General features: G+C 46.8%; 4 gene segments (V, D, J or C); 2 read left to right on the top strand and 2 right to left on the bottom strand.

Annotated features, from left to right (window-relative positions):
* Window positions 1-5,973: 5,973 nt before the first annotated feature.
* On the bottom strand, window positions 5,974-7,870 carry LOC130087305 (Ig lambda chain C region-like; the record flags this gene model as incomplete). The annotated part of the segment is given in 2 exon segments: window positions 5,974-6,424; window positions 7,834-7,870. Coding segments are annotated over 2 exon segments (357 nt in total), but the record flags the coding sequence as incomplete, so codon positions are not given.
* A 442-nt stretch (window positions 7,871-8,312) lies between these two features.
* On the top strand, window positions 8,313-8,886 carry LOC130087156 (Ig kappa chain V region 3381-like). The segment is given in 2 exon segments: window positions 8,313-8,418; window positions 8,535-8,886. Coding segments are annotated over 2 exon segments (360 nt in total).
* A 3,041-nt stretch (window positions 8,887-11,927) lies between these two features.
* Window positions 11,928-14,314, bottom strand: LOC130087315 (Ig lambda chain C region-like). The segment is given in 3 exon segments: window positions 11,928-12,389; window positions 13,788-13,822; window positions 14,265-14,314. Coding segments are annotated over 3 exon segments (405 nt in total).
* Window positions 14,269-14,904, top strand: LOC130087166 (Ig kappa chain V region 3381-like). The segment is given in 2 exon segments: window positions 14,269-14,374; window positions 14,491-14,904. Coding segments are annotated over 2 exon segments (360 nt in total).
* Window positions 14,905-22,591: the final 7,687 nt, after the last annotated feature.

Raw genomic sequence — 22,591 nt, forward strand, 5'->3', positions numbered from 1 at the left:
AACACAATGTTGGAGCAGCCAGAGAAAAACTAACAATAAAAAATGAAAAGGGTCAAGAGCCTAACTAAAGCAAACACTGACCACCATAATGGTGGCTTGAAATGAAAAATTCCATAAAACATTGCCGTCTAAACTTCTGTTGAATTTCAATAACTTTTGTAGATGTATGACAGAAATAAAGTCACACTGGTAATAATAAGTGCAATAATGTGAAAAGGCTCGAAGTCAGTAGTTCTTGTGTTTCTCTTTTTTTCGTTCTTGTTGTTTCTCTTTCCTTAAATGATTCTGCTTATTAACATCGGGAGTGACCACTAATGGCCAATCATCACTTAATTAATCACTTAATTATCTCATTAACTTCAACACTGCTTCAGTGTTCATTTTTAACACCCTGTAGTTGGACCTATATGAACACCGAGAGTGTTAATTTAACACTGGGAATTTTGCTGTGTATATATATTGATGCAGACCCCCCCATAAGATTTGAGAGGCTACATTTTATTACTAGAACATTTATTGGAATATTTGTACTTCTAAACACTGATTTGTAACGGCAGGATATAAAACAGTAAATGGTTAAAAACGTCTCAGGTTACTACTGTAACCATAGTTCCCTGAGAAAGGGAACGAGACGATGCGTCACTTGACGCTTTGGGAACGCCCCCAGCGTGCATGCGTCTGAGCATCAATGTCAACTAGTCCAATGGAAAGAATGAGCGTCACGGGCGGGTGACGTCATGACCAGGAAGGGATAAAGGCTCACCCGGTGAAACGCGGCATTAGCTTCAAAAAGTCGAAGCAAGCCGATCACAGGGAAGCAGGAAGTATGGCAGGGTGACGCATCGTCTCGTTCCCTTTCTCAGGGAACTATGGTTACAGTAGTAACCTGAGACGTTCCCTTTCGAGGGAACTCGCGATGCGTCACTTGACGCTTTGGGAACGAGAATAACCAAACCGCCAGAATTCCAAGTACCTGAGTGTCAGTCTGTTGGAACTAAGCACTAAGCACCTGAGAACCTGGGGCAGCATCCAGGTCCAAACTGTAAAACCTGACGAATGTGAGCGGTGAGGACCAGCCTGCCGCATCACAAACGTCTTGGAGGGAAACCCCAAATAACAAGGCTTTAGAGGCCGCCATACCCCTCGTTGAGTGAGCTCTGACCACCAAGGGACACGGATGGTCAGAGTACTCGTATGCAAGTGAAATAGCCTCGACTATCCACTTGCTAACCGTCTGTTTAGAAGCAGGAAGACCCTTCTTAGGTGATCCAAAGCAAATAAATAACTGGTCGGACTTCCTCATAGAAGATGTCCGATGAACATAAGTATCCAGTGCTCGCACTGGACACAAGAGGTTCAGCCTTTCCTGGTCCGCAGATGTAAAAGGAGGAGGACAGAAAGCCTGCAGCACGATAGGCCTCGGAATCAAGGTCGGCACCTTAGGGACGTATCCCTGTTTTGGATATAAGAATGCCTTGACCATCCCCGGTGCAAACTCAAGGCAAGTGGGGGAAACCGAAAGGGCCTGAAGGTCTCCAACTCTCTTAAGGGACGAAATAGCTAGCAGAAAGATAGTCTTAAGGGTAAGAAATTTCTCTGAAACCGAATCTAAGGGCTCGAATGGAGCCCTAGACAGGCCTTCTAGTACTATTGCCAAATCCCAAGCTGGCACCCTAGTGCGAGTTGCAGGCCTCAGCCTCAATGTGCCACGAAGGAAACGTGTAATCAGGGGGTCTCGACCCAACGATGTACCCCCAACCAGGGCGTGGTAAGCCGCAATGGCCGCCACGTAAACCTTAAGTGTGGAAGGACATAAACCTGACGTAAAGCGCTCCTGCAAGAACTCGAGTACTGTGTTCACAGAACAGTTAACCGGATCCCACTGATGTCGGTGACCCCATACAGAAAAAACTTTCCATTTCAGCGCATATAGTTTCCTAGTAGCTGGAGCTCTGGAGCTTAGGATGGTCTCAGCAGCCTCAGCTGAGAGACCACTCTCTATGAGTTGGGCCCCCTCAGAGGCCAAACCCACAGGTTCCAAATCTCTGGTCGAGGGGGAAATATTGTGCCCCCGGCCTGAGACAGAAGGTCTCTCCTGATCGGGATCTCCAAGGGAGGACCGTCTAAGAGATGGATCAGGTCCGCAAACCAGATCCGACTCGGCCAGCGTGGTGCTACAAGCAGTAGGCTTATTCCGTACTGGCGGACTCGTTCCAGAACTCCTGGGAGCAGAGCAACAGGGGGAAATGCGTACAGACGTAGCCTCGGCCACGTCTGCACCATAGCATCCAGCCCCAGGGGGGCTGGGTGAGTAAGGGAGAACCAAAGTGGACAGTGCGTCGTGTGCTGAGACGCAAACAGATCCACCTCTGCTTGGCCGTAAAACTCCCAAATTTTCTCCACCGCCTCGGGGTGGAGTCTCCAGTCCCCTGGCCTCAGCTCCTGCCTCGACAGGATGTCTGCCCCCACATTCTGGTCCCCAGGAATATACACTGCCCTCAGGGAGAGTACCTTCCCCAGAGACCACAGGAGGATCTGGTGCGCCAGTTTGCAGAGCGGACGCGACCGCAGACCCCCCTGACGGTTCAGATAAGAGACCACTGATGTGTTGTCTGTTCGTACAAGCACATGATGGCCCCTCAGGTCTGGGAGAAACTGTCTCAACGCATTGAAGACAGCCATCATCTCCAGGCAATTGATGTGCCACGAAAGATGATGACTTTTCCACAGACCCTGAACCGAGCGGCCTTCCATTACCGCTCCCCAGCCGGTGAGGGAAGCATCTGTCGAGATCGTAACACGATGGCAGAGAGCTCCCAATACCGGACCCTGGGTTAAGAACCAATGTTTCCTCCATATAATTAAGGCACTAAGGCACCGCCGCATGACCTTGATCATACGAAGTGGGTTTCCCCTCGGGGAGAACCCTCTGGTCCTTAGCCACCACTGTAAAGGTCTCATGTACAGCAGGCCAAAAGGAATCACGTTGGACGCTGCTGCCAAGAGACCCAACAGTCTCTCGAACTGTTTCACAGTGCGTGACTGGCCTAGCTTTAGCTCTTTGGTGGCTGTCAGGATAGCAGCTACACGAACAGGCGATAGAGTGGCCCGCATCGTCACTGAATCCCATACCACACCAAGGAAAGTGGTTCTCTGTACTGGAGAAAGAACACTCTTCTTGGCGTTGAGCCTCAACCCCAACATCTGCATATGGGCGAGAACGACACCTCGGTGCCGAACCGCCAACTGCTCTGATTCCGCCAGAATCAGCCAGTCGTCGATGTAGTTCAGAATACGTATGCCCTGAAGCCTGAGAGGGGCTAGAGCTGCATCCACGCATTTCGTGAACGTGCGGGGTGATAAAGCTAGACCGAAAGGAGGAACCCGATATTGGTATTCTTTGCCCCCGAAAGAAAACCTTAGGAACTTCCTGTGCTGAGGGAGGATGGAGATATGGAAGTAGGCGTCCTTCAGATCTATCGTGACAAACCAGTCCTCGGATCTGATTTGAGTCACGATCTGTTTGAGTGTCAGCATCTTGAACTTGAGTTTCTGTACTGAACGATTCAACAGACGAAGATCTAAAATGGGACGCAACCCCCCATCCTTTTTTGGAACAATGAAATAACGGCTGTAAAAACCCGACTCTCTGTCGGGTGAGTACACCTGTTCTATAGCTTCCTTTGCTAACAGGGCCTTTACCTCTTGCTCCATTACCAGAGCCTGCTCGGGATGCACCACTGTGGGCAGCACCCCGTTGTAACGAGGAGGACGAGAACCAAACTGGATTCTGTATCCTTTCTCTACAATCTGCAGGACCCAATGAGAAATATTCGGCAGAAGCTTCCACGCTGCCAGAAAATTTACTAAGGGAACCAGCCTCTCGAGGCTGGTCTCTGGTGTTATCGAGACAGCCAATTCCGGAGCCTGAAACATAATGGCAGGAACTACCTGAACTGGCCGCTCTAAGGCCCCCCTCAGAGGGCGCGAAACCGATGCTGTGCCGCAGCATAGCATCAGCGACTCGCTGGAGACCGCTGCGCCCTGAAGCACCGAGGGTGGCAGGGTTGGCAGAACGGTCTCGTGAGGACCCCGAAATGGAACGGGCACCGTATAATGAGGTGTACACCGCTCCACTTCGGTCGGGGCTGTCCTCACAGCCCTGATGCATGAACATCAGGACCTTTTTTTATTTTTTTTAACCGAAGTCTTCTTCGCCTGAAGAACGGTCCTCAGATCCGGCTTCGACTTAGAAGACTTCGGTTGAGAGGGTTGCGTCCAGTCTCCAGTCTCTACGTGGAGGTGCACGAGACGCAACACTCTCTTTCTGATGCACACGATATGATGAGCTCGACGGCTGGGGCTGCTCACGCCCAGCAGCCCCAGGGGGCTGGACCCGGCGAGGGATAAACTTTTTAAAAACGTCCGCTTGTTTCTTTGACTCCTGAAATCTCTCGACGACCGCGTGGACTGCGTCGCCGAAGAGACCAGAAGGTTCAAGCGGAGCATCTAATAAAAAAGCTCGATCTTTTTCTTTAATTTCAGACAGATTTAACCATAAATGTCTCTCAGTAGCTACCAAGGCTGCCATAGACCGCCCAATTGCTCTGGCGGTCTCCTTAGTAGCCCTGAGAGAAAGATCGGTAGCCCGACGAAGTTCACGAATATCGTCATGACTGACTCCCTCACTACTATCCAGATCCCCCAGCAGGTCAGCTTGATAAGCCTGGAGCACTGCCATAGTATGCAGACATGCTCCAGCTTGACCTGCTGCCGTATAAGCTTTGCCCACTAACACCGAAGTGGCTTTAAGCGGTCTAGTGGGCAAAGCCGAGGCTTTCAGAGACGATGCAGGACCAGGGGAAAGATAACTGGCTAAATTCTCTTCCGCCTGGGGCATCGCCTCATAACCATACTCTTTCAGCCCTCTTATTCTCGAATAAGTGTTAACATGAGGGCTGAAAAGACGTGCTGAGTATGGTTTGTTCCACGATTTAGAAATTTCATTGTGCAAATCGGGAAAAAATGGAAGCCCTCGTGGTGGAGATAATGTGGTGGAAGATAAAAAGCGCTCATCCAATTTGCTTTTAGGACGAGCGCCCTTCTTCTCAGATGGCCATTCATTATATTAAATTTCTCTACAGCCCGCGACATAACATCCACCAGCTCATCATATGCTGGGGAAATAAATTGTGAATCTCTTTCCCCCATGTGTGTGCTTACACTCTCCACACTCATCGCATCAACCTCCTCGGAGGAAGAGCAATAAAGTAATGGAGGGCTCTCTCCCCGGGCGGAAGAAACCGCAGAGCGTGCTTCCGACACCGGGGAGAGAGCACTGGATCTCTCGGGTAAGGAAGGAGAAAGAGCCCTCGGACCCGTCTCCAACCCCTCCGAAAGATCCTTTTGCGATCCCCAGGAATGCATTCTCCGCGCTGCCTCAGCAGACGCGGGTCCTGATCCCTGTGGATCGCGAGCCTGCCCACTCTCTTTATCAAAGAGTGACAGGCGAGAGCGGAGCATGCGAAGCGGTAACATCTCACAATGCTGGCACTCAGCCCCCTCGAAGGCTGAGACCGCATGCTCCACTCCCAAACAAACGACACAAAGCTCGTGTGTGTCCCCACCCGTTAAATAACGCGGGCAGGGAGAAGCACACTGCTTGTACACTTGTTTAGTTTCCATCCTTTTCCGCAACAGACAACAGTAAATAGACAGAGACAAAATGACACAGATCGCTTGCTGAGACACAGAAGCTAATGCCGCGTTTCACCGGGTGAGCCTTTATCCCTTCCTGGTCATGACGTCACCCGCCCGTGACGCTCATTCTTTCCATTGGACTAGTTGACATTGATGCTCAGACGCATGCACGCTGGGGGCGTTCCCAAAGCGTCAAGTGACGCATCGCGAGTTCCCTCGAAAGGGAACAAATGATTTTTTCTCAAATAACACAAAAGGACTCAAAGACAGACACAGTATTATTGATTTTATTTCAGTTATAACAGAACATCATAGCATGCTCTTGTGTGAATGAGCTCAGAGAAGCAGAAGAGACACGTCAGCCAGAAGGATGAAGCAGAAGCCAGAGGAGAGCCTGAGCGGATCTACTGATCTGAACACTGATCTCTCCTCAGTTGTGCAGTGACTGCAGGCTGGCCGCTCCGTGTGGCCTCACAGCTCACTGAGACGCTCTTCATCCACTCCTGCTCAGAGAGAGTCAGGCTGCTGCTCCAGCTGTACAGAGCGTCCTTCTGCAGGAGCCCAGCGCTGCTCTCCTGAGCCCTGCTGCTGCCGTCCACCTTCCAGCTCAGGCTCCAGTCTGACGGCAAGCCCTCGCTGGCCACACACAGCAGTGTCGCTGTGTTCAGAGAGGAGATCTCTGCACTGGACGGGGGCAGGAGGATCACTTTAGGAGGAGTGTTGCCTGAGAGAAGAAGAGCAGCGGGACCACACACAACTCGCTTAACAAACAGCTTCAGTGTCATTAGAGATGAATTACCATCAGTTTCAACAAAGTAATATTTGATGAATATTTTTCAAGATTAATCAAATGTAATCATATTGACAGATTTTTATGGGAGGCATGGAGTTACTAAGCTATTGCATAACTGCTTTTTTTTCAACTTTAAACTATTTTGAATTCGAATACATTATGAATTTAGTCCTCCAAACTAAAATTACATTACCATAATATTTTTGTAATGGCTGTTGGGTAACAAGTGAACACAATACAAAAAGCACACATTCAAACAAGAGTTAACTACAGTATAATGAAGGTAGATGTTAATGTGTTCTTAGTTCTTGTGAAAAAAAATAAGTATCATTTTATGGAATGAGCATTTCTAGCATATTTTAAAAAAAATCTGTATTTGCAGATAATGTAATATTAATGAAATAAAAGGCCACTTAAGTGCACTTAAAGAGAGTCAGCATGCTTCTTATCACACTTAAATAGACTTTTAAAAAGTTGAATTGTAATTGAAAGATTTGACTTTTTAAATTTAAATCATTATGTTTTAATAATTATTTTAATAATCATTAAATGAAGTACCCTTATTTTGATGTGTTGACTACTATACTAAAGCACATGTAAATATGATTGATTTACATTTTTACTGTAGTGTGTTACTCTATATTACACTTAAAGTTAATATATTACAATGTATTGAATTGCAGAGTTTCATGTTTACAAATGTGCAATCAATCAATAGAAATTACATTAAAGAATATTTTAGTTTACAAAAAAATGCTTGTCAATTATGAAATTACATTAAATAACTTAAAGTAGCCAACTTAATATAAAGACATAAAGTACTTAAGAACTTAAGTGGGTCAAAAAGCACTAAATGCATTTGATTTGAATCTGAGCATACTTTTTTCTTCTGAAAATATTACATTTAGTTCACACACTTAAGTATGTTCAATTAAAGTACATTATTTTTATATCCTAAATTGTACGTTTTTAAAATTGTGAAAATGTATTATAATTTTTATACAAAATTTTTGTACAATGTATTAACTTTTGTCCAAATCGACAATTTTTTTATTTGTATATTTTTCTCATGCTCTGTCAATATTTATTCAATGTATCTTTTTCCTGTCCAACAATGGTGAAAATGTCCAAAATCTTATTTGTAGAAAAGACTTTTGTAGTGTGTGTCTGTAATATTAACTCATAAATGTAAAACTGCATTGAGAAATACACACTGCAGATCAAATATAAATGTTTTCCCCAATATGAAGGAAAATATTTCTCTTTTTTTGTCATAAATTACAGTTACATGACTAAATATGACAACATTGTATATAAAAATGATTTAAATATTTACTTACTGCCAACATCCAGTCTGGTGCCGCTGCCGAAAGTATATCACAGTGATACACACTAATAGAGCAGACGTACAAAAACCTGCTGAACGCTTCAGTAGCTGCACTGTTCACTGCATCTCCAAAACAACATCTTTCTGTTCATTTAGTGTTTAGTGTCAATTACAGTTCAATAAAAATATATACATCTCATTTTTTTTAAATAACATTTTTTATAATATATGATTCTACGTTTAAACATTGCAATCTAAACTCTATTTGATTTCACTGATGGTCAACTACTGAATGTTTATTAGATATCATTATCATATCCTTGGAAACTCTTGAGAAATATCAGTTGATACTGATATAAATTCTTAATAAGTAGAGAAATTAAATGAAATATATTTTAAAACTGAATTTATTTAAATCAGTGTGTCAGATTTCCTCCTGAAAGGAAGCAGCTTTGAATATGTGCAACACCCCTTTGTTTAAGACGGACTGTCCGCCGGTCAGGACTGTAAACAGCAGGTCTCGTCTGTTCTCACTCATTCTCAGCAAAGATGACTGCAAACGCTCTGATTATCTGCTCTCTACTGCTTTCTCTCGCTGGTGAGATTAGTGTTGAATATTCAGAGCTTTTTCAGAAGTGCTTTATAAATGTTGTATCATTCTTCTCATGTATTGTGTGTTTGACTGTAACACTGACTGATGTGCTGTGATGACAGGTTGTTTTGCTGAGATCATTCTGACTCAGAGTCCATCCGTGAATCTGGCGTCTGTGGGAAGCAGCGTCACTCTCAACTGCGGGTCCAGCAGTTCCAGTGTATCAACCCATTTAGCCTGGTATCACCAGAGACCCGGACAAACACACAAACTCCTGTTCACTAGTGTTGGTAGCAAAGTGTCTGGAGTTTCTGAGAGATTCACTGATGGGAGATCAGGAACAAACTACATGCTCAATATTAGAAATGTCCAGTCTGAAGATGCAGGAGATTATTACTGTCAGCAGCATGCTCAATTACCATTAACACAGTGATACACAGCCGTACAAAAACCCCTTCAGTGAAAGAGGAACTGCTGATTTAGACACACACTGCACACATATTACACTATGATTGGAGCCGGTTTTTAAAGTTCTAAACACACACAACAAAATCTGGGGCTTCTGGGGCCCCTTCTGTTAAAAATTACTTAAATTGTTTTTTTCATCTAATGAGTAGCAGGTAGTCTTTTTAACTTTTTACACGCACGATCTGCTCTTGAGGGATCTGATTGTGAAGAATGTGAGAGTTTTCCTCTTAGAAAACTCTGCTCTCGTCTGGCCCTCTTCTCGAGGGAAGAGGAACAGGCATCTGGGCCCAGTGGTTCGGGTCCGGCTCGTGCTGAGGCACTGCGGAGACTCGGATCAAGGGGTTCCCAGATGAAGCTCGCTGATGAGTTTGAGAGAGGTGTTTCTCTCTCACGCCCATCAGAAGCTCGCGAGGGTGAGTTGCTGGACGAGGATGTGTTATCTCTTACATCCTCTGATCCTGCAGCGAGTGCTCTGCTGGCACCTATCCCGAGAGAGCAGGAGATGGCTGATGAAGAAGAGGTACAACCTGAACCCTCACAGCCTCCCTGACCCGCATATGATGAGCTGTTGGGTGTTATGGAGCGCGCTTCAGCGAGGCTTCAGCTGCCGTGGGAGTGCGTGAAGAAAGGAGCCGTTCGTGGCAGGCTGGATGAGCGGTTCCTTTCTGGCCATAATTCCCCAGCTCCCATGAGCCTTCCAATCCTTCATGATCTGCATACTGAGATCAAGAAGGCATGGAAGAACCCATATTCTGCAAACATCCATCGACAGCAGTGAGCAAACTACACTGATATCGAGGGGATGCGTGAACATGGGTATGTGTCGATGCCCCCAATCGACTAGACGTTCAGGAACTATCTCGCTGCTGAAGAGGCATCGGCACTAAAAGCTCCGGCCCAGCCTTATAAGCCACTCAAGATGACATCTCGCTTGAACAGCAGGGCATACACGGCAGGAGATCAGACTGGGGCTTCCTTACACACTATGCCAGTGTTACAGGCATACCAAGTCGACCTGCTGAAGGATTTGGATCAGGGGCAGGGTCTCTCCCCTGACGCAGTGGACGAGCTGCGCTCCCCTCTAATAGTCCAGTCATTTTAAGCCAAAATGGGGGTCAACCTAGAACAAATTGCAACAGAAGCAAACTCAACTGATTTTGTATCCTCAATGTGTCCTGAGTAAGGGAAAAAAAGCCCAGAAGAATTCCAGTAGTGGAAAGTTTAGAAAAAGACCCAAATTAACCCTATTCATACACCTATTCATATGCCTATTCACTGTAAAACCTAACAGTACTATTTACTCAATTAAATTGAGTTGACTGCACTCAAATAAAACTGAAACTTGAAGTGGCTTGAATGACTGAAACAGATCTCAAACTGAATGAGTTATAGAACATTTCTAAATCCCAGAATGATAATTGAATAATAATTGTATAGTTAAGTAAATTAATCATTGATCAATTAATTGATGATTGATCATTAGTGATGAACACCTGCTGTTAACAAGCAGAATGAAAGAGAAACACAAGAAATACAAGGTTTAAGGTCACCATGATGGAGATCAGCGTTTGCTTTAGTTGGGCTCTTGACCCTTGACGTTTGAGTACAAGTTTTTCTTTGGCTGCTGTAATTGAGTGTTTATGAAACATTTGTTATGGCGCAAAAATCAAGGAAAGGTATGATCAGGTGATGATGGTTAAGGTTTGATGATGACAATCATCACTTAATGACTTGATTCACTGATCTCATTCAGAGTCTAATCTCTGATTATATTATTAGTGTGATGATCTGTAACGTGATGCGGTGAAGGCAGAGAGGAGGCTGGATCCAAACGCAGTGTACACGCTTTATTTAAACAAACTATAACCTTAAACAGAGACTCAGAACTAGGAACAGGAATCTTTACACAGGAACGACCAACACTCACGTTAATCCTGGAACAGAACACACATTTAACAACTCACAAAGACAGGGCTTAAATAATCAGGGACAAACGAGCTAGACAGGATAACAAGGGGGCGTGGTTAACAAGAAACACCTGGGATAACTAATGGACAAGACAGGGAACCACTAAACATGACAAGACACAAACCCACATCGTGAAAATTAGTTGTATTTCAAACTAGATTCTACAACAAAAGAACTAGCAATATTATGACAATCAGATAGTATGAAGGATTTTACAGAAAATGTAATTCATTACCAAAACTAACACAGATATCAAGAATCAGCAAATGAATCTCAATAAAGGTGACCATTAAAAAACGATTCATACTGCAATGCATGCTGGGTACTACCATAATACAAACCTTTGCCATGGCTCCCAGCATGCATTGCAGGATGAATCGTTTTTAACGGTCACCATTGTTGAGATTCATATGCTGATTCTTGTTGTCTGTGTAAGTCAGCATGATACCATAAAGCAGGGGTGTCAAACTCAGTTCCTGGAGAGCCACAGCCCTGCAGAGTTTAGTTCCAACCAGCTCCAACAAACATACCTGTAGTTTTTAAATGAGCCTGAGGGACTTGATTAGCTGGATCAGGTGTGTTTAATTAGAGTTGAAGCTAGAGTGGTTGAAAGGTTCTTTGGGAAACCAAAAAATGGTTCTTCTGTGGAATCACTGCGAAAAAACCCTTTTGGAACCTTTATTTTTTAATATTTTTTATTTATTAAATTTTTTAGAATTTAGAGTTTTTGTTAACAATAGCAACACTTGCAAATGCTGTTTCAAGATGACTTTCATGTTTCATAATTTACTGTGCAGGTGTTGTCATGCTTCACTGAGTGACATTTATTTGGGTATTTGAGATGAAATACTTTATAGGGAAGTCAACATGTTTTACAATGTGACTCCATCTAATATTTATTTATTCATTTTTTGATGCAGACCACCATAAGATTAGAGAGGATACAATATATTATAATAACATTTATTGGAATATTTGTACTTCTAAACACTGATTTGTAACGGCAGGATATAAAACATTAAATGTTACACAACATTAAACACATATTTCTTTTTTTCTCAAATCATACAAAAGGACTCAAAGACAGACACTGTATTATTGATTTTATTTCAGTTATAACAGAACATCATAGCATGCTCTTGTGTGAATGAACTCAGAGAAGCAGAAGAGACACGTCAGCTAGAAGGATGAAGCAGAAGCCAGAGGAGAGACTGAGCGGATCTACTGATCTGAACACTGATCTCTCCTCAGTTGTGCAGTGACTGCAGGCTGGCCGCTCCGTGTGGCCTCACAGCTCACTGAGACGCTCTTCATCCACTCCTGCTCAGAGAGAGTCAGGCTGCTGCTCCAGCTGTACAGAGCGTCCTTCTGCAGGAGCCCAGCGCTGCTCTCCTGAGCCCTGCTGCTGTCGTCCACCTTCCAGCTCAGGCTCCAGTCTGACGGCAATCCCTCGCTGGCCACACACAGCAGTGTCGCTGTGTTCAGAGAGGAGATCTCTGCACTGGACGGGGGCAGGATGATCACTTTAGGAGGAGTGTTGCCTGAGAGAAGAAGAGCAGCGGGACCACAAACAACTCGCTTAACAAACAGCTTCAGTTTATTACAGATTAAAGTGACAGAAAACATTAGTTTAAATAGACAAACTAATATTATAAAAGGCCATTTAAGTGCAATTAAAGAGACTTTCATGACTATGTTTCTTAACACACTTAAGTACGCTTTAAAGAAGTGCACTTATTTTGATGTATTGAAAAACGTAAAGCACTCTGTAGAGTACTTCATTATAATTGTAACTCTTGTGTGTTATTTGATAAGTTAATATATTTAAAATTCATTATTGAAATAATTTATATAATTTAAAATTGCAGCTTCATCTTTACAAATGTGTAATCACAAGTTTATTTAAATACATGATGGGCACGTTTCAATAGAAATTACATTAAAGTATCTTTTAGTGTACAAAAAAAGTCAGTTCATTTTAACCATATTTCAAAGACAATATAATGAATTAAGAAATGACATACAAAGATGTAATTAAGCCTTGCTTAAGTAAGTTAAAAAAAACACTCTAAAGTTTAGCTAATTGCATTTCATATGAACTTAAGCCATAATATATATTTTCTTTTCAATAACATGCAATTAAGTGTCTGAAAACATACATTTTGGTTCACACTGAAGTATGATGTTAAAACATATTATTATTTTGTAATAAGTACTCTTAAAAGTATCCTAAATTGCACTTTTTTTCCCAGAAGAGGGGTGTAAAAAATATTCTAAATTGTATTATATATTATAACTATACTTTTTAAATTATTTTAAAATAAATCTTAAATTTTAAATTCTATATAGTGTATTACAATATCTGTTTTTCAAAACAACACATTTATATTTCATGAATAAGTTTTACAATTGTTTTATTTAAAAGTAGATTGAAAATCTATAATAGCGTATAGTACATTTTGAATACAGGGATGTAATGGGTATTTTAGCCTACAGTGTGTTTGTATTTATTTATCAATTTATATATTTATTCTAAGTAGTATGTCACATTTCAAAAAAATATATTCTTCTCATGCTCTTATAGCATGTCAATGAGCAAATGTATCTCTTTTCCTGGGCTGCATTTCCCAAAAGCATCGTAAGCCTATTGTAGAGACCATTGGTGGCAACTATCAACTTAAGCTTACGATGCTTTTGGGAAACGCAGCCCAGGTCAATACTGGTGAAGATATTCAAATCTTTTTCTTTTTGTAGTTATGTATTATTGTTGTATGTCTGTATTATCATCTCTTACATTTAAACCACTATATTCACTGTAAGCATATCAAATAGATTATTTTTGTTCCACAAGACAAAGTAAAACATTCATAATGTCATAGAATATATAACTAAATATGACAACACTGTACTGAATTAAAATGATTTAAACATTTACTTACTGCCAACATCCAGTCTGGTGCCGCTGCCGAAAGTCCTTCACAGTGATACACACTAATAGAGCAGACGTACAAAAACCTGCTGAACGCTTCAGTAGCTGCACTGTTCACTGCATCTCCAAAACAACATCTTTCAGTTCATTTAGTGTTTAGTGTCAATTACAGTTCAATTAAATAATATATATACATTTAATTTAAAAAAGGAAAAATGTTGTAGTATATCATTCCATGATTAATTAAACACAATCTAAACTCCATTTGATTCACTGATGGTCAACTACTGAATGTTTATTAGATATCATTATCATATCCTTGGAAACTCTTGAGAAATATCAGTTGATACTGATATAAATTCTTAATAAGTAGAGAAATTAAATTAAATATATTTTAAAACTGAATTTATTTAAATCAGTGTGTCAGATTTCCTCCTGAAAGGAAGCAGCTTTGAATATGTGCAACACCCCTTTGTTTAAGACGGACTGTCCGCCGGTCAGGACTGTAAACAGCAGGTCTCGTCTGTTCTCACTCATTCTCAGCAAAGATGACTGCAAACGCTCTGATTATCTGCTCTCTACTGCTTTCTCTCGCTGGTGAGATTAGTGTTGAATATTCAGAGCTTTTTCAGAAGTGCTTTATAAATGTTGTATCATTCTTCTCATGTATTGTGTGTTTGACTGTAACACTGACTGATGTGCTGTGATGGCAGGTTGTTTTGCTGAGATCATTCTGACTCAGAGTCCATCCGTGAATCTGGCGTCTGTGGGAAGCAGCGTCACTCTCAACTGCGGGTCCAGCAGTTCCAGCTTTACATCCAGTTTAGCCTGGTATCACCAGAGACCCGGACAAACACACAAACTCCTGTTCACTAGTGTTGGTAACAAAGTGTCTGGAGTTTCTGAGAGATTCACTGATGGGAGATCAGGAACAAACTTCATGCTCAATATTAGAAATGTCCAGCCTGAAGATGCAGGAGATTATTACTGTCAGCAGCATGCTCAATTACCATTAACACAGTGATACACAGCCGTACAAAAACCCCTTCAGTGAAAGAGGAACTGCTGATTTAGACACACACTGCACACATAATACACTATGATTGGAGCCGGTTTTTAAAGTTCTAAACACACACAACAAAATCTGGGGACGGATTCACAAAACATTCTTAAGAATATAATTCATCTTAACTGTTATCTAATAATTTTTTAACTTAAGAATTATTATTTTTTAATATTTAGTATTCCCAAAAATACTTCTTAAACATAATGTTATATATTTTTAAAACTGTTCTTGAGACATCTGCATCTTTTGACAAGCACTTAATGTTAAAACATTACAATTTGTAACTTTAACATTAAAAATGCAACACTCATTATTAAGTTGCTGCAAAAACAGTGTGCAACTTTATGAAGATAATTACAGCAATCAACAGCCAGATGAAAAAGATGGGCTAAGGAGTTTTTCAGCAAGATCTGCCATAAAGTCATAAAATCAGGTTACTCCATCCATGAGCCAGTCGAGGAGTACTGGATCATCAACTTCGACATGAAACAGCTTCCACCCATCTCACCACGCTAAACTCTTCCCTTCTCAGCCCGGTCCAGTCAATGTCATTGATAACCCTGTCCCACTCAATGTACTGCCCACCCCATTGTCTCCACACTCATGTCCGGCTCCACCCAGTTCACTGGACTCACATGTTCCTCTGGTGCCTCACAGCTCATCGGCTTCACCTGCACCACTGACTCTCTCCAGCTCTTCTGCTTCACCTGCACCACTGACTCTCTCCAGTTCTTCTGCTCCACCTGCACCACTGACTCTCTCCAGCTCTTCTGCTCCACCTACACCACTGACTCTCTCCAGCTCTTCTGCTCCACCTACACCACTGACTCTCTCCAGCTCTTCTGCTCCACCTACACCGCTGACTCTCTCCAGCTCTTCTGCTCCACCTGCACCACTGACTCTCTCCAGCTCTTCTGCTCCACCTGCACCACTGACTCTCTCCAGTTCTTCTGCTCCACCTGCACCACTGACTCTCTCCAGCTCTTCTGCTCCACCTACACCGCTGACTCTCTCCAGCTCTTCTGCTCCACCTGCACCACTGACTCTCTCCAGCTCTTCTGCTCCACCTGCACCACTGACTCTCTCCAGCTCTTCTGCTCCACCTGCACCGCTGACTCTCTCCAGCTCTTCTGCTCCACCTGCACCGCTGACTCTCTCCAGCTCTTCTGCTCCACCTGCACCACTGACTCTCTCCAGCTCTTCTGCTTCACCTGCACCACTGACTCTCTCCAGCTCTTCTGCTCCACCTGCACCACTGACTCTCTCCAGCTCTTCTGCTCCACCTGCACCACTGACTCTCTCCAGCTCTTCTGCTCCACCTGCACCGCTGACACTCTCCAGTTCTTTTGCTCCACCTGCACCGCTGACTCTCTCCAGTTCTTCTGCTCCACCTGCACCGCTGACACTCTCCAGTTCTTTTGCTCCACCTGCACCACTGACTCTCTCCAGCTCTTCTGCTCCACCTGCACCACTGACTCTCTCCAGCTCTTCTGCTCCACCTGCACCACTGACTCTCTCCAGCTCTTCTGCTCCACCTGCACCACTGACTCTCTCCAGCTCTTCTGCTCCACCTACACCACTGACTCTCTCCAGCTCTTCTGCTCCACCTACACCACTGACTCTCTCCAGCTCTTCTGCTCCACCTACACCACTGACTCTCTCCAGCTCTTCTGCTCCACCTGCACCGCTGACTCTCTCCAGCTCTTCTGCTCCACCTGCACCGCTGACACTCTCCAGTTCTTTTGCTCCACCTGCACCGCTGACTCTCTCCAGTTCTTCTGCTCCACCTGCACCGCTGACACTCTCCAGTTCTTTTGCTCCACCTGCACCACTGACTCTCTCCAGCTCTTCTGCTCCACCTGCACCACTGACTCTCTCCAGCTCTTCTGCTCCACCTGCACCACTGACTCTCTCCAGCTCTTCTGCTCCACCTGCACCACTGACTCTCTCCAGTTCTTCTGCTCCACCTGCACCACTGACTCTCTCCAGCTCTTCTGCTCCACCTGCACCACTGACTCTCTCCAGCTCTTCTGCTCCACCTACACCACTGACTCTCTCCAGCTCTTCTGCTCCACCTGCACCACTGACTCTCTCCAGCTCTTCTGCTCCACCTACACCACTGACTCTCTCCAGCTCTTCTGCTCCACCTACACCACTGACTCTCTCCAGCTCTTCTGCTCCACCTGCACCACTGACTCTCTCCAGCTCTTCTGCTCCACCTACACCACTGACTCTCTCCAGCTCTTCTGCTCCACCTGCACCACTGACTCTCTCCAGCTCTTCTGCTCCACCTGCACCGCTGACACTCTCCAGTTCTTTTGCTCCACCTGCACCGCTGACTCTCTCCAGTTCTTCTGCTCCACCTGCACCGCTGACACTCTCCAGTTCTTTTGCTCCACCTGCACCGCTGACTCTCTCCAGCTCTTCTGCTCCACCTGCACCACTGACTCTCTCCAGCTCTTCTGCTCCACCTGCACCACTGACTCTCTCCAGCTCTTCTGCTCCACCTGCACCACTGACTCTCTCCAGCTCTTCTGCTCCACCTACACCACTGACTCTCTCCAGCTCTTCTGCTCCACCTACACCACTGACTCTCTCCAGCTCTTCTGCTCCACCTGCACCACTGACTCTCTCCAGCTCTTCTGCTCCACCTACACCACTGACTCTCTCCAGCTCTTCTGCTCCACCTGCACCACTGACTCTCTCCAGCTCTTCTGCTCCACCTGCACCACTGACTCTCTCCAGCTCTTCTGCTCCACCTACACCACTGACTCTCTCCCTCCAGCTCTTCTGCTCCACCTGCACCACTGACTCTCTCCAGCTCTTCTGCTCCACCTACACCACTGACTCTCTCCAGCTCTTCTGCTCCACCTACACCACTGACTCTCTCCAGCTCTTCTGCTCCACCTGCACCACTGACTCTCTCCAGCTCTTCTGCTCCACCTGCACCACTGACTCTCTCCAGCTCTTCTGCTCCACCTACACCACTGACTCTCTCCAGCTCTTCTGCTCCACCTGCACCACTGACTCTCTCCAGCTCTTCTGCTCCACCTGCACCACTGACTCTCTCCAGCTCTTCTGCTCCACCTGCACCACTGACTCTCTCCAGCTCTTCTGCTCCACCTACACCACTGACTCTCTCCAGCCCAGTTCTTTTGCTCCACCTGCACCGCTGACTCTCTCCAGTTCTTCTGCTCCACCTGCACCGCTGACACTCTCCAGTTCTTTTGCTCCACCTGCACCGCTGACTCTCTCCAGCTCTTCTGCTCCACCTGCACCACTGACTCTCTCCAGCTCTTCTGCTCCACCTGCACCACTGACTCTCTCCAGCTCTTCTGCTCCACCTGCACCACTGACTCTCTCCAGCTCTTCTGCTCCACCTACACCACTGACTCTCTCCAGCTCTTCTGCTCCACCTACACCACTGACTCTCTCCAGCTCTTCTGCTCCACCTGCACCACTGACTCTCTCCAGCTCTTCTGCTCCACCTACACCACTGACTCTCTCCAGCTCTTCTGCTCCACCTGCACCACTGACTCTCTCCAGCTCTTCTGCTCCACCTGCACCACTGACTCTCTCCAGCTCTTCTGCTCCACCTACACCACTGACTCTCTCCCTCCAGCTCTTCTGCTCCACCTGCACCACTGACTCTCTCCAGCTCTTCTGCTCCACCTACACCACTGACTCTCTCCAGCTCTTCTGCTCCACCTACACCACTGACTCTCTCCAGCTCTTCTGCTCCACCTGCACCACTGACTCTCTCCAGCTCTTCTGCTCCACCTGCACCACTGACTCTCTCCAGCTCTTCTGCTCCACCTACACCACTGACTCTCTCCAGCTCTTCTGCTCCACCTGCACCACTGACTCTCTCCAGCTCTTCTGCTCCACCTGCACCACTGACTCTCTCCAGCTCTTCTGCTCCACCTGCACCACTGATTCTCTCCAGCTCTTCTGCTCCACCTACACCACTGACTCTCTCCAGCTCTTCTGCTCCAACTACACCACTGACTCTCTCCAGCTCTTCTGCTCCACCTGCACCACTGACTCTCTCCAGCTCTTCTGCTCCACCTACACCACTGACTCTCTCCAGCTCTTCTGCTCCACCTGCACCACTGACTCTCTCCAGCTCTTCTGCTCCACCTGCACCACTGACTCTCTCCAGCTCTTCTGCTCCACCTGCACCACTGACTCTCTCCAGCTCTTCTGCTCCACCTGCACCACTGACTCTCTCCAGCTCTTCTGCTCCACCTGCACCACTGACTCTCTCCAGCTCTTCTGCTCCACCTACACCACTGACTCTCTCCCTCCAGCTCTTCTGCTCCACCTGCACCACTGACTCTCTCCAGCTCTTCTGCTCCACCTGCACCACTGACTCTCTCCAGATCTTCTGCTCCACCTGCACCACTGACTCTCTCCAGATCTTCTGCTCCACCTGCACCACTGACTCTCTCCAGCTCTTCTGCTCCACCTGCACCGCTGACTCTCTCCAGTTCTTCTGCTCCACCTGCACCACTGACTCTCTCCAGCTCTTCTGCTCCACCTGCACCACTGACTCTCTCCAGCTCTTCTGCTTCACCTGCACCGCTGACTCTCTCCAGCTCTTCTGCTCCACCTGCACCACTGACTCTCTCCAGCTCTTCTGCTTCACCTGCACCACTGACTCTCTCCAGTTCTTCTGCTCCACCTGCACCACTGACTCTCTCCAGCTCTTCTGCTCTACCTGCACCACTGACTCTCTCCAGCTCTTCTGCTCCACCTGCACCACTGACTCTCTCCAGTTCTTCTGCTCCACCTGCACCACTGACTCTCTCCAGCTCTTCTGCTCCACCTGCACCACTGACTCTCTCCAGCTCTTCTGCTTCACCTGCACCACTGACTCTCTCCAGCTCTTCTGCTCCACCTGCACCACTGACTCTCTCCAGCTCTTCTGCTCCACCTGCACCACTGACTCTCTCCAGCTCTTCTGCTCCACCTGCACCACTGACTCTCTCCAGCTCTTCTGCTCCACCTACACCACTGACTCTCTCAAGCTCTTCTGCTCCACCTGCACCACTGACTCTCTCCAGCTCTTCTGCTCCACCTGCACCACTGACTCTCTCCAGCTCTTCTGCTCCACCTGCACCACTGACTCTCTCCAGCTCTTCTGCTCCACCTGCACCACTGACTCTCTCCAGCTCTTCTGCTCCACCTACACCACTGACTCTCTCCAGCTCTTCTGCTCCACCTTCACCACTGACTCTCTCCAGCTCTTCTGCTCCACCTACACCACTGACTCTCTCCAGCTTTTCTGCTCCACCTGCACCACTGACTCTCTCCAGCTCTTCTGCTCCACCTGCACCACTGACTCTCTCCAGCTCTTCTGCTCCACCTGCACCACTGACTCTCTCCAGCTCTTCTGCTCCACCTGCACCACTGACTCTCTCCAGATCTTCTGCTCCACCTGCACCACTGACTCTCTCCAGCTCTTCTGCTCCACCTGCACCACTGACTCTCTCCAGCTCTTCTGCTCCACCTGCACCGCTGACTCTCTCCAGCTCTTCTGCTCCACCTGCACCGCTGACTCTCTCCAGCTCTTCTGTTCCACCTGCACCGCTGACTCTCTCCAGTTCTTCTGCTCCACCTGCACCACTGACTCTCTCCAGCTCTTCTGCTCTACCTGCACCACTGACTCTCTCCAGCTCTTCTGCTCCACCTGCACCACTGACTCTCTCCAGCTCTTCTGCTCCACCTGCACCACTGACTCTCTCCAGCTCTTCTGCTTCACCTGCACCACTGACTCTCTCCAGTTCTTCTGCTCCACCTGCACCACTGACTCTCTCCAGCTCTTCTGCTCCACCTACACCACTGACTCTCTCCAGCCCTTCTGCTTCACCTGCACCACTGACTCTCTCCAGCTCTTCTGCTCCACCTGCACCACTGACTCTCTCCAGCTCTTCTGCTCCACCTGCACCACTGACTCTCTCCAGCTCTTCTGCTCCACCTGCACCGCTGACTCTCTCCAGCTCTTCTGCTCCACCTGCACCGCTGACTCTCTCCAGCTCTTCTGCTCCACCTGCACCACTGACTCTCTCCAGCTCTTCTGCTCCACCTGCACCACTGACTCTCTCCAGCTCTTCTGCTCCACCTGCACCACTGACTCTCTCCAGCTCTTCTGCTCCACCTGCACCGCTGACTCTCTCCAGCTCTTCTGCTCCACCTGCACCGCTGACTCTCTCCAGCTCTTCTGCTCCACCTGCACCACTGACTCTCTCCAGCTCTTCTGCTCCACCTGCACCGCTGACTCTCTCCAGCTCTTCTGCTCCACCTGCACCGCTGACTCTCTCCAGCTCTTCTGCTCCACCTGCACCACTGACTCTCTCCAGCTCTTCTGCTTCACCTGCACCACTGACTCTCTCCAGTTCTTCTGCTCCACCTGCACCACTGACTCTCTCCAGCTCTTCTGCTCCACCTGCACCGCTGACTCTCTCCAGCTCTTCTGCTCCACCTGCACCGCTGACTCTCTCCAGCTCTTCTGCTCCACCTGCACCACTGACTCTCTCCAGCTCTTCTGCTCCACCTGCACCGCTGAGTCTCTCCAGCTCTTCTGCTCCACCTGCACCACTGACTCTCTCCAGTTCTTCTGCTCCACCTGCACCACTGACTCTCTCCAGCTCTTCTGCTCCACCTGCACCACTGACTCTCTCCAGCTCTTCTGCTCCACCTGCACCACTGACTCTCTCCAGCTCTTCTGCTCCACCTGCACCACTGACTCCAGTTCTTCTGCTCCACCTGCACCACTGACTCTCTCCAGCTCTTCTGCTCCACCTGCACCACTGACTCTCTCCAGTTCTTCTGCTCCACCTGCACCACTGACTCCAGTTCTTCTGCTCCACCTGCACCACTGACTCTCTCCAGCTCTTCTGCTCCACCTGCACCGCTGACTCTCTCCAGTTCTTCTGCTCCACCTGCACCACTGACTCTCTCCAGCTCTTCTGCTCCACCTGCACCGCTGACTCTCTCCAGCTCTTCTGCTCCACCTGCACCACTGACTCTCTCCAGCTCTTCTGCTCCACCTGCACCACTGACTCTCTCCAGTTCTTCTGCTCCACCTGCACCACTGACTCTCTCCAGCTCTTCTGCTCCACCTGCACCACTGACTCTCTCCAGTTCTTCTGCTCCACCTGCACCACTGACTCTCTCCAGCTCCTCGGCTCTGCCTCGGGACCCTTCACCACCAGTACAGCTCTGTGAAGTGGATTATCTGGCTATACCTCCAGGCTCCAGGGTCATTTTTCCACCTCAGCCTGTCAGCACTTTGGTTCTGCGCTTCATCAGCTCCACCATAGTCCTCCATCTACTCTTTCCTCAATCTACACCTTAAACTCTCATCATCCTTTAACCATGCATTTCCAGGCCTCCGACTGCACCTCAACTCTCCACCCCTTCAGCTTCCTCAGATTCCTCCTTCTCTGCAGCTCGTGGCGCCACCTTGGACCGTCTGGCCTATTATGTCGCCCTAGGACCTCGTCCTGCCGGTTTCACTGGGGTCTCCACTTCTGGAGAATAATGTACTGTAGGTTTGATTAGCCTGATCAAATCAGTGGCTTTGAAGACAAACAGGTGGGAAACGAGGATAACTGAATTAACTAACAGATCAGAAGAACAAAGAAACTCAAACATGAAGAGAACCGAAACAGATCGAAAGACAAACTGAAAATGTGACAGTTGTATATCATATCTCATTGTGCATAATCACACAGAGATATTTA

The sequence above is a fragment of the Rhinichthys klamathensis genome, unplaced genomic scaffold, assembly GCF_029890125.1.
Source record: "Rhinichthys klamathensis goyatoka isolate OS25496 unplaced genomic scaffold, OSU_Roscu_1.1 h1tg000004l_1, whole genome shotgun sequence".
Classification (NCBI taxonomy): domain Eukaryota; kingdom Metazoa; phylum Chordata; class Actinopteri; order Cypriniformes; family Leuciscidae; genus Rhinichthys; species Rhinichthys klamathensis.